Source organism: Euprymna scolopes, chromosome 1, assembly GCF_053919585.1.
Source record: "Euprymna scolopes isolate OS-2025 chromosome 1, ASM5391958v1, whole genome shotgun sequence".
Lineage (NCBI taxonomy): Eukaryota > Metazoa > Mollusca > Cephalopoda > Sepiida > Sepiolidae > Euprymna > Euprymna scolopes.
Window position 1 is genome coordinate 1,597,018 of NC_136482.1, and position 12,988 is coordinate 1,610,005.

At 34.1% G+C, this 12,988-nt stretch overlaps 2 protein-coding genes across 3 annotated transcripts in view; one reads left to right on the forward strand and one right to left on the reverse strand.

Annotated features, from left to right (window-relative positions):
- The window catches only part of LOC145243585 (uncharacterized), a 68,856-nt gene extending 61,634 nt beyond the window's left edge, over positions 1 to 7,222 (reverse strand). The window contains exon 1 of the mRNA XM_080106859.1: positions 7,040 to 7,222. Within this exon, the coding sequence (XP_079962985.1) occupies positions 7,040 to 7,112 (73 nt within the window). The 5' untranslated portion in view covers positions 7,113 to 7,222. The remainder of the gene's footprint in view (positions 1 to 7,039) is intronic.
- The window catches only part of LOC145242161 (solute carrier family 41 member 1-like), a 125,302-nt gene that overhangs the window by 19,569 nt on the left and 92,745 nt on the right, over positions 1 to 12,988 (forward strand). The window contains exon 1 of one of the 2 annotated variants that reach the window (XM_080106063.1): positions 7,433 to 7,658. The exons of the other annotated variant lie outside the window; for it this stretch is intronic. The gene's annotated coding sequence lies outside the window, so the exon portion shown is untranslated. Of the gene's footprint in view, positions 1 to 7,432; positions 7,659 to 12,988 lie in introns of those variants that run through there. 2 annotated transcript variants of the gene reach the window in all.

Sequence of the window (12,988 nt, forward strand, 5' to 3'; positions counted from 1 at the left end):
CACACATTATAAATCAGTGTAAATGAAATGCTGACAATTGAATGCACCTGTTGAAAATATTTTTGTAAGAAACACACCTGTGCACACAATAATACTTGACATTAAAAAGGAAATACAATGCTTTATTTTATTTATAACTATAACATTATAAAAAAAATGTTAATAGGGAGTTCAGACATTAGATGAATTCACGAGGGTGTCTGACTCAGTCGGGGAGGGGGTGGGTGATACATTTATAAAAATTTCTAGTAATGGCATTCTTTTTACGCCCCCTCTCATCCAATCAGCGCTGAGAAAATCCTTATGTGCGACCACATCAAAACTGAATATTATTATTATCATTACAATAATGATAATAATAAAGAAGAAGAAATAAAAGTAGTATGGTGTTATATACTGGATGCAAACAGGTATCCAGTCTTTCATTTAATCCTGGACAACACTAGTAATATTAATGTTTTTTTTTGGTGCTTCTTTAAAATGCGTCATCAGGGTTGTCAGACCAGAAAAATATTTAAAGCCAAATCTTTCAGAAAAAAAGGCCCAAATTATTAATGGTAGCAAAATTTTCACAAACAAAAAAGCCAAATTGAACATTGAACAAAATATGTAAATCTTTATATATTTACGCACACACACTTTGTTATTTCTTAACAATTTAAATATTCAATTTGGCTTTTTTATTTGTGAAAAGTTCACTGCAATTATCAATTTAGCCTTTTTTTTCTGAAAGACAACATGGATTTAGGCAAACCCATTCTGTTACTTTTTTACTCATATCATGTTTAATGTTTGTGCAAAATTTCCAAAAATTCCAAGGCATAGTTATTGAGAAAAGTACGGATGGACGAATGGACAAGGGTGAATTTACATGTCCACCCTCCTCTTGTCGGGGGACCAATTAAAAAATGGTAAAAATTATACAAATGTTCACAATAGGAATGTACAACTGGGGGAAAAAAGAAAACCAACACTCCCTACCTCCCCGATGTCATTTTCTGACAGCTTTTTGACTTTCTGACATTTTGGGCTTCTGTAGAACCCGACAGTAGGACGATTTTTCATTTGTTGTGATTGTGTGACGCTAAAATTTCTTGCTTTTGAGAGTTAATTAAATTTTTCATACAAAGAAGGTGTATTTTTCATTTAATTCAATATCTTAGGACTTTACTAATTACCTTTGAAATAGACCCAGAAAACTAATATTCATTTTTCAAAGGATTTTTACAATGAATTTATTTAACTTAAAAATTTAGCTGAATTTGTCAACTTCCGAATGTCGCCATGAAAACATGTTTTCATTATAACTTTTTTTTCACATGTACAAATAATTTTTTCCTTTTGGAAATTAACTTTAGATTTTAATCTTTCAAATACAATCAAAAAGTAATCGGAAACCTTAAAAAAAATTCATGATAAACTATGTCTCCCTAGTTTTTTTCTGCCCGTACATCTTAACATTTTCCTTTACAGATTTTTTTTTTTTTTTTTTTACACAATACCGGCGACATCATCATTTAGAACGTACATTAATTTCTGTGTCAATTCTACGGATGCTTAATGACGCTATAATGGTTAATGAAAGTAACTTTTTTTTTTTTTGCTATTATTAATAATTTTTCTAAATCAAAAAATATAAATCTTAAATATATATGTACTAGCAATTCAGCACAGTTTTGCTCGGGCCCTATGTATTGTTCATAACTTCATGTGCATATATACATATATATATATATTAAAGTTGGACTCATGTTCAGGTAACCTACATCTAAAATTTCAAGTGTTTAGATCCAAAATTAGCTGAATAGTTTGCTAGAGACCACAAAGGTAAAATTCTTTTGAACTTTGACTCATTGGTAGCCAAATTTTCGGCCAAAAACCGATTAAAAAGCTTGCCCTATGTCTGAATACACTTTATGTAAAATTTCAAATGTTTAGACCAAAAATTGGCTGAGAGGTCAAATGTTTTTTAACTTCAACCCCAATTTTGACCCCTTAACATTTAATGTTTTGGACTCAAATCAAATTAAAATGTTTGATCCATGTCCAAGGAACATACATCTAAAATTTCAAGAGTTTAAACCTAAAATTGGTGGAGGAGTTTGATAGAATTTTCAAAAGGTCAAATCATTGAACTTTGACCCCTTGACAACCAAATTTCTGTCCGAAAACCGATTAAAAAGATTTCCCCACATCTTAATACACCTTATGTCAAATCTTGAGTCTGTAAACTGAAAATTGACAGTTTTTTGGTAGGGAAATGTACACACACAGACAATTTCACTTTTATAGATTTATTAATCTGCTTGGCTTATATTTGTCCTTATACAATAAATGTATTCTATCATCTGCAAAATGAAACTTATTTTTGTAATATTTTTTCTTTTTTAACAATTGCATTGAAAGTGTATTTCAAAGGAACAAGAAAAAAAAAATGCTATCAATTATTCCACTATATGCAACACCATAAAACCAGTAATAGTTTTTTTTTTTTTAATATTGTTGATTTTTTTTTTATAGGAGTTATCTCTATATAAATATTAAGTCCTTATTCAGAAGGTCTGTTCCAAATTCGTATTTATTTAATAAAATTCAGTATGACTCACACGAATAACGAATGTAATATTTTTCTTGATTGAAACGTAAAATGTTTCCAGTAAAAAGAAGTTTTTCATTTTCGATATTCTACCAATATTTAATTGTGCATCTGATGATGGATCTTTGGAGTATGGCGTGGAGGTTGGCCAAAAAACCATCTGACTCGTTAGGAAAATGCAAATGTAAAACAGAAAAATCTGATAAGCTTTTAAGTTTCCTTTGCGTTTATCAGATTTTCCTCCCCTTTATATTTGTTGTTTTGCCTACCCACCTCTGATATATCTCATTTGTTAAGGTTTTCTTTTCTATCGAAATTATTCAGATATTATTTCTTTTAGCCTTTATGAATCTGCTTACGTTTAGAATTGGGTGCCTGTTTGATGTTTTCACAGAATTCCCAATAACACTTTCCGTGTTAATGATAATAAAAATCAAAATTTATACGTTACTTTGAAAACTTTTTATACGTTTTTTTTTATGCAAAAATTTATGAATAAATAAACATTTACAATAAAAAAAGACACAAAACTGGAATTTACTTTAATACAATTAGTGGAAAAGTTGAAAAGAAGAGGAAAACTTGAACAACAAACGGAAACAGCTAGGACTGCTACCACTGATTTTCATCACTCTAAACAGTGAGAATCCTTAACCTCTAAAACTTCTGTTTTTACTTTTCATTATTATTCTAATGGACCATTTTTTGTAATTTTATTAATCCATACTGATTTACGCATTCCCTTAATTGCTTTTTTTAGATTCAAACAGCACCTGCATGTTATCGCTCCAAACCAGAGCTAATCGCCAGTGAAAGCCAAATTATTTCATTTCGGCCACGGCTGCCAGTGACCACCAACAACAACCGTAGTTTACTTCTTTTTGTGAGGGAGGAAGGCAGGCTTCCACCGGGCAACACCAGTTAACAGGTCCTGCTAGTATATATATATATATATATATATAACTATTTTTTAATTCTTCAGCTTTAAAAAATGTTGCAATTTTTATGAGCCTAAATTTATTTTGTTTAGTTTTCGTAACATGAAATAAACGGGGAGTAGGACACTAGGCACCTCCAAAAGTCACCACAGAATTACCCCACCCCCCATATGTAACACGATGTAACTTTATTATAAATTAATAGTATCAATATAACTTTTGTACCATTTAAAAGAAGGGCAAAATAAACTAGGAATAATTTTTTAAAGTTTTTTTCATTGTACAAAAATTATGAAATTGCGAGACGAAAATCGTGTTTACATAATTGGCGCTTTAAAATAACGTTCACATGCAGTAGGCATTTCGAACGTGAAAACATACCTGTGTTTAATAAATCTAGCAAAAATCAACTAATGATCAGGTTTTTGTGAAATTTTCGATACTTATCCATTTTAGAATGAAATTACATATAAAATGCAGTTTCCGTAAACTATGAGGGGAAATATATTTTTTAGCACGTATCCCCCACCCGATATTTATTTTTTCGAAATTTGAACAAAAGATATTTAAATCTATTGAAATTTCTATTATGAAACATAAGAGTTCAAATAAATAAAACATATTTATTTTTTTTTAATTTAGATACACATATTGAACAAGAATTTACTTTAAAGTTGCAATTAAAAAAATGATAATACGTTTTTTAAAATAGCATTTTTTTCGAATTAATATATACTATAAGTTGAATTGCCAAGAAAAAGAAACTTTGTAAACATTAATTTTTAAAAGATTAAAATTCCATTATTTCAAAATGTTCCGTTACAACATAGATTTTTAATTAATTATGTTTAAATGTTTTTTTATATTTTAAGTTTTAATATAAACATGGCTCTTGTCAACTATTTTATCTCCAGATTAAAACCGATTTGAAAATATTATTGCACAAATATTAAGCATTTTGTAGGCCTCCCCCCTCATGTTGTTTGTCTCTTTTTATCGAACAAAATATGGAAACCGTAGTTAACCAAATGAACATTGAGTAAAACGGTATTTCATATTTAATAGACAAATGTTTATAATATTAATGATTAAACTGTGTAAATCTTAAAACCTAACAAAAACAAAATTATAACAAAGATTAATTATTAATTGCAGTTTGAAGAAGATAAACAAAGGTTTTAAAAAATCATTAAGTCGCTTCTGCTTTTCCATAGTTCGTATAATTAACACAAGTCTGACGTCATGGAATCATGCTTTCTTTTTTTTCACATTGTTTTGGCAGTCCCTAGAGAACACCTAAAACAAAAAGTATTAAATCAATAAGTATTGAAAATTTCATGAAAATCTGACCATTAGATGTGTATGTTTCCAGCTTCAAATTCATCACTACATAGGAATGTTGCTTTAAAGCGTCGATAAGTAAACATGATTTTAGTCTCGCATTTTCATGATTTTCATATGCTGTAAAAAATTTTTTTAAATATTAGCAGTTTATTTGAAGCTTCGGTGAAAATGCACTGGGGGACCACACAAAGACTTACCTTTAAGAAGTTGATAATGGGGATGTTGAAAATAAGAAAATGCTTTTCGGAATAAACATCCCCTCAACTTTCCCATGTTAAGAATGGCTTTCGGAATAAAAACCCTTTGGAGGTTGAACAACCAGTGTGGGATTTCTCTCACAAGGTTTTTGCCCCTGGCAGAATGGAAGAAACCCAAACAGAAATTACAACAAGCTCACCTTAAAACTTCAACATAATTTTATTAAAGTAAAAAAGGTCTAAGTTGCATTATGGGCTGGTAACATTCCCGAAGGGAATAATAGTTTGTCTTCGATAAAGGCTGGGTAGGATTCCCACTAATGAAGAAATGCGCAGGTTGGATATGTTGAGGTGACTTCCAAGTCGGGCTGCTAGCTGGGCATACACGAGGAGTCCTTGTAGAATCTGTCCAACGGTGAACAAATGACAGATCAAGCAGTAGACCTTAATTTCGTCTTGACAGATATTAAATTGAAGCACTAGCGTGCAAATATAAATTCGCCATACTTAAGGGCATTGGTAATTGCAATGATAAAGTTCTGCTCTACATTTGGCCATTAAAACGTCTCGAAGCAACAAGTAATTTTGCTGCCTCCATTCGAGTGAGAAATCCAGTCTGATCTGAAAAGGAATTTTGCGCCGAGAACATTTTCGGCAGTTAGTTATAACATGTAATTTGATTGGTTAAGATAAATTTATGGGCGGAGAAACCGTCCAATAAAAAGCTTGCTTATTTCTGCAGAATTTCTTACACCAGTGCATATTGACCGAAGCTTCTTTTTAAATGGTAAAAAAAGTTAGGATGATAATATTAAATTACAGTCATATCGTGTCACATATAGGGGGGGGGTAAATCTGTTGGAAGTATCTACCAGACATTAAGCAATATAATTCCTTATGTTAAAAGTAGTTGCCATTGCGCGTACAGTAATAGCCACCACTTTTAACATAAGGAATTACATTGCTTAATATCCGGAAAACTACTTATTTGCCTAAAATTTAAATGGGATATTCGTTTTCGGCATACCCGAAAACCTACATAGGTCGCCAAGAAAATGTTAAGGTGGAAACCAAGTAAATCTTCGTTCTGTAATGTACTACAATACTACATCATGCAGACTTTTCTGTATTTTTTGGTTTGATTTTTAATTGCCACCATAAGTGCCTGACTGCCTGTTTAGGCGGACGTACACGAGTGCTGCTAAACCCCTCTAGCGCGGCTCCGGAGTCTTGTACGTAGTTCGACTTAGGGAGCGTCTAGTTTCTTATTTATTATGGCCTTTTTATTTTGGCTTTTTTTTTTTTTTTTTTTTTTTTGAGGGGGGGGGGGATAGATATTTTTTATTTTGGCTTGAACTTTGCGAATTATTTATTATATGATTTTTTGAAATACATATCGAGATCAGTAGGAGAAATGAAATGGTCTCCTGTCAATGAGGCTTATAACATGAAAGTGAAAAAAATATTAGATAATTTAGAAATATTTTTTGAGCATGTGCATGAAAAATATGGTAATTAAAAAAAAAGAAAAAAAAAAAATCCCCAATAAGATTTTTTTTTGGGGGGGGGGGGGAACAGTCGAACTGCGTACAACATCGGGTACTAGTGCAGAGAGTGATCCGGACGTAAATAATAACGTTATTATTTAAAAAGCCATTCTTAACATGGGGAGGGTGTTTTGTACCGATTCTATACTTCAACCTTACAATTGAATAAAAAAAATATATATAAACTTGGAAATACGATTTAAATATAGCGCGGATGATCACTGAACATCACTAGAGAGGTAACACTCGTGTACACCTCAGCCCTAGTTTGAATAAGCAATGATTTTTTTTTTTTTTTTAACAATTCTGTACTAATAATTTAACAGACAAAAAACATCGTAAAAATTGAATTTAACTTGAAAATCCTTCTAACATCATGGCTCGTATTCCGCTGTCCAAATTTTAAATTAAACTTACGTGATTTATTTTCTAAGTCAAGTAAATCTTTGGAGCTTTTCTTTGCTGTCATGTTATCCTCTATACGTTCCATTGTTATTTCACTTTCAATAAACAAAAAACTGTTTCATTTAAATACTTTTGAACATTTTTGGTCGTTTGCTGACATAGCACATGTTTAACCGGTGTCGATAAGAGAATGTCACCGCTAATTATTAATTCGACTAATAAGCACCACAGTGAAACGATTTAACGAAATTTCTATGCATTTCTTGCAATAATTCGTTTATTTGATTAAAATTGTTTTTGAATATAGACATAATATATTATTATGTTGGTAAATTACGAAAATATATCAATCTCTATATGACATGAAATCAGAATAATATTCGTAAGGAACAAATGAATTTCACCGATTCCAGATCCGTTATTCAGTGTACTGTACAGCTGTCAATTTGTCTGAGGAAAAAAAAAAAAATAATAATAATAAATAAAAGTACAAATATTTCTTTATTTGTTGACGGAAAATTCTTGAAATATAAAAAATAATATGAATAATCTAAAAACGAATGAATAATTTGATATTTTCCATAACCAAATGTCAGTTGACATGTGGCGATGTTCGGATCTCTCCCTTGAGGTATTTATAAAAATCTTTTATATATATATATATATATATATATATATATATATATATATATATATATATATATATATATATATATATATATATATATATATAATCTTAACCTTCATATTTTTCTTGTACACGAATGTATTTTAAACTCTTTGAAATAAGCTTTATTTTTCGTATTGCATATTTTACTAAAATAGATATCAGATTAATATTTATTCAAATTTCGTTGTCAAATAGATGTTTGTTTTACGTTTTGAAACTTATAAACTATTTGTTTTTGTTTTATTAATTTCTGCAGTTTATGGACCGTGCTATTATTTTATTTTATTTTTTTTTCAAATATTTTTTCTTTTTAGATAAGGTTATCGAGTTAAATTCAATTTTTACTGTATATTTTGTTTATTTAATTGTTAGGTGAAAGTACAGAATAGTTATATCCCCACCCCCACTGCTAAGAATATCACGTAAATAATATTTCAGTTGGGTCCGTAAACTGCAAAAGTACCAATTTCGGTATTGATAGGATTGAAACTTCACGTATGTACGTGTATTTCTTGTGTCCACGTCACTGATCTTAGGTGTTTGTTAAGATAGTCGACAGATTGTTTTTTTTGTTTGTTTGTTTTTTTTAAGCAAAAGCAACGGTACTTATTTAAATTGTCATGTCAAAAATAGCAATATACCAATTATTCATAGTAATAATTGGGTTTGTATTACTGTACACATAGATTCGAAAAAAGTTGTCAAAAAACAAATAGGCAAGATAAGTTACTTTTCTACCCAACTGGATAATTTTTTTAGTGTTTTTATTTAATGTAACATGTTTATTTAGCTAAAAAAAACATACAGTGTTTACCGATGTATTGGAAAATTTAAAATGGCGCCGGACTCTCTGTTGAACACGGTAAGTTTGGGAAAATGAGTTAAAAATAAAAACTATACAAAATACTGTTAAAACCCCACCGAATATATGTCAGCCTATGTCGCGGTAACATATATTGAGCGATTTTCGAACAGTATTTCATATAGTTTTTTATTTTTAACTCACTTTCTCAAACTTACCGTGTTCAACGTAACTTCAAATTATTCAGTTAGATAGAAAAGTAACTTATCTTGCCTTTGATAACAGTTATTTGTTATATATTTGTCTTTTGACAACTTTTTCTAATCTATGTGTATAGCAATACAAACTCAAGTAATTTGGGGGAAATTACATTTTCCCTAGCCTTGAAGGTTGCAAATACAAGGGGAATACTTATGTCCTTTTTCACTACTTTAATGGCGACCAACATTGTAGCCTTATAGCAATAGACTTTTACAAATAAAAACACGATAACAGTTGTTCTACTCGATGAATTTTATAATTTTTGGATATATTAATATTTTCGACCTGACAAGTAAGTACTGTTGTTTTTCCTTAAAACCACTTACGTAAAAAACAAAAAAAAAAAAAACTCGATCTGCCGATTTCATCTTAACACGCACCTTTAAATATTTTAGGTATTTCTACAATTTACAAACATGTGAGAAATTTATTCTCACATAGCTTAGAACTCTGGCAGAGTGGAAAATTAAGCATGACATTGAAAAGCGCACTTATCTAGGGATTAATAACAGGTTGTTTCATCTTCTCAATTGCAAAATGCAATTGCATAATTTTGCTGCTTTTGCTGAGCCTGGTTGTTAAAACTTTGTGATGAAGTAGTAAGGAAATATCTTCTGTGAAAATGATCATTAGTTCTTGGCTTGTGGTTCATTTAAAGAAATTTCATCAGAAATTTTATACAAATTGGTAAAATGCAAAATCAACATTCTTTGCTGATTATAAAGATGATATTATGTCTAGAAAAGAGCATGTTGCATATAAAAAGGGACTTCGCATCCATCTTCGGTGGGCTTTCCTGAGGCCACAATCTTGTAGATGAAGAGTCGGCTGATGGTCTACTTGTGTTGCATGTCTGGTATTCTGCACAATCACTTGTCCAGCACCTCTTCCCCTAACTGAAACTTTAAATAAAATAAAATGACAGCTCAATCAAAAATTACAATTAAACCAGGCTTAAACTCAAACAAAACCAATTTGTCTTCTTCCTTGAGGCTTGCATTTACGAATATCTGTGGGCTTGGAACTAATTTAGATGATTAATCATCAAACACCCCAGATATCTTAGCACTAAGTGAAACTAAACTACACTCCTCCATCCCCTTTAACCACTTTAATATGCCTGGTTATCTTCCACTCTGCCATAAAGACTCAGACATATATACGGAGTCTATATTCGAAACACCCTCCCCTTGACTAGAGAAATAAAACTAGAATCAGATGACCAAGCCTTCATGTGCTTTAGACTAAACATGCAACATAATATTAGCTACTTATATTTTCTCTACCACTTACCCTCCACCCAGGACTGTACCCTAATAAACAAATGTGCAAATACATGTATTTGGTGACTTTAATGTCTACCACAGTAATTGGCTTGGATTACCAGATGCAGCTGGTAGTATAACACTTAGCTTCTCTATATCTCATCCCCTATCACAGATGATCATATTTCCGACACATTTCTCAGACCAGCAAGATGAACATGCCTCACTTCTAGATCTTTGACCACAGTTCCCAATGATTTGTAACGCATGCCCATAGCCCACTCTAGAATGCTGATCACATTGTGATAACGGTAGAAACCACTCTTAATTCTCAACCCAAAACTGAAAGAACCATTACTCAAAACAACAACGTATTATAAAATGGTTGATTAGGAAGCCATCAGGGATCTCATCAGAGATGCCCTATGGGAAAATGTTTTCTTTTCCTGCTGAACAGTGCACAAATGAGACAACTGAATGGTTTAAAACGGCAATTGAAGCACATGTTCCCACACGGAAATTCTATAGCAAATCCCACTCTCTCCAATGGTTTATTTCTACTTGTGCAGCTGCCATTACTCAAAGCAGCATGCATACTGCAAATTCAAACAACATAAGTCCAGTTCAAACAGACAGAAATTTATAGAAGCTAATAGTAATTATAAGGGAGAAATAGCAACAGCTAAGAGAGAATATACTGAAACCACCAGAAAACGCATCGAAGCACAGAAACTAAGAAACTGTGATTTTTGGAAAAAAATACAACAGTGTAGTAAATGATGGGCAATCAACAATTCCCCCACTATCCAACAATCATGAGGTTGTTTACACAGCAACCAAGAAAGCTAATATGCTTGCCAGTTGGTTTGCGTTAAACTCCACATTGGACTCAGTAAAAAAACTCCCTCCCTGACTTTTCTTTGCAAACAGACGCCACACAAAAGCATGTGGACCCAATCATATCCCAGCTGTACTATTAAAAAAATGCCAGTAGAGATTGCTCCAGTTCTCTTCAAACTTTACAACAAATATGGCCTTCACCTTCACCGAGGTGCACGACTTATATGATCTTCACCGAGGTGCGCGACTTGACACACAAAAAAAAAACAGCCTCTTAATCACCTGCTAACGCACGCATCACTGTAACGTCCAATGACAACAACAACAACAACCTTCTCACTCGACCTGCCTTTTATACCACTATCTCAATCCCTTCTCCTGCGCATGCGCCTGTAGATTCCTGACAACCTCGAGACTTCCGCTTATAAAAATCCAAGTTTTGTTGTCGCGTATGCCTATACAAGGCACAAACACGTGGGCGTTTGTTTTGTTGGTAAGTACTACACTCCCCCCTGATCTAATGATCACATAGAGTGCACTCCGGGGGTGGCCTCTTAGTTCGTTGGCTTCTGCGAAGGGTGGTATTTACAATCTCGGATTCAGGTTCTGGTTCTGGTTCTGGGTGTGGTTCTGGTTCTGGCTCTGATCCTGCCTGATCAGACGAACTACAACTACCACTCTCTTGCTCGGTGACCTCACTCATCAGCAGCTCATCATCTGATGATTCATCGCTCTCTGTAGTTGTGGGATGTACTTCACTAGCTGGGCGAAGATCGCGCACATGGCGTGGGGTTCCATCAACAAAGACCGACTGCTGGCTAACCACTCCATATATTCGTCCTCGCTTGAACTTGGTGGTGCACTGGTTTCCAGGGGGTCTAACCCAAACTGGATCCCCTACCTTGTATTTGTAATAACTCTCCTCGTCGATTAGTTGGACAGTGTCAATGCCCTTTATCCTAACACAGTATTTGTGTATGGAATTGGCCGGTGCTGTTGTTAGTGTCTTCCCATCCTTTGGTGTGATGTTATACCAATACGTGGCCTCCGTAATGGTGCATTGCTTTCTGGCAGCAATTCTCTTGATGCTGCGATGGTTCCTCTCAGCAATGCCATTCCCTGATGGCACATGAGCACATCGCAGTCGTAGTTGGACATCCTACTCATTCAACAACTGCCGAACTTGGTGGCTACAAAAAGCTGCATCGTTGTCCGTCAATATCTCTTCCGGCGCACCTCGCTCAGAAAAGATAGATGACAGTTGGCGGACAACATTCGCTGAGTCCTGCCTGGTCATTTGCTGCCACACTGCAAAACGTGTGGGTCCACAGTCGATAAGGGTTAGAAAGGGCTTACCACTGTAATGGGTAATATCCATCGCTAATCGTTGCCACACATGCTCAACTTCCAATCGCCCCTTCTGCCATTGCTCCGGTGCAGGATCGATAGACTGGCATGCCTCACAGTGCTTGATGATCTGCCTGACATCCGCCCTTGTCACTGCCAGGTCCACACGCCTCGCAAAATACAAAGTTCTTTTGATACTTGGATGTCCACTCTGCACATGAATTCTTTGTATTTGGCATGAACTAATCGCGCCAACTGCGCAAGATCGAGCAGCGAACTCCACGCCTGTCTTCACAGCTTCATACCATTTGTGAGGCACACGGGTTAGTTGGTCTGCACGATTACAATGTGATGCCACGAGCATTACACTCACCGACAGGTCATACTCTGATACCAGACTCTTCAGGGTGTTTAGCCTCCGCCGGATTAACATCTCACTGGCTGCCTTAGGTCGGACTCTCGTTCGTCCCGAAAGAGTGTCGGACATCCAGTGGTAGACGCAGAGAGAATCCGTGTACAAGTGTAACTTCTTTGACTGCCATTGCAGTGCCAGATTTAAACCCTTCACAACAGCATCCAGTTCTGCCAGGTTGATGTGTTGAGCATCATTCACGGGTCGCAGCCAGCACGCGTCTTCAATTACATTTCCACGTTGCTCCAATAACACTCCCAATGCCAAAGAACTAGCGTCAACCCACACATTCACAGTGTCCCCATCGACACACCATTCTCCACGGGCAGGGTCCTCCTTGTTAACTCTCTCTAGGGTTTCTGTC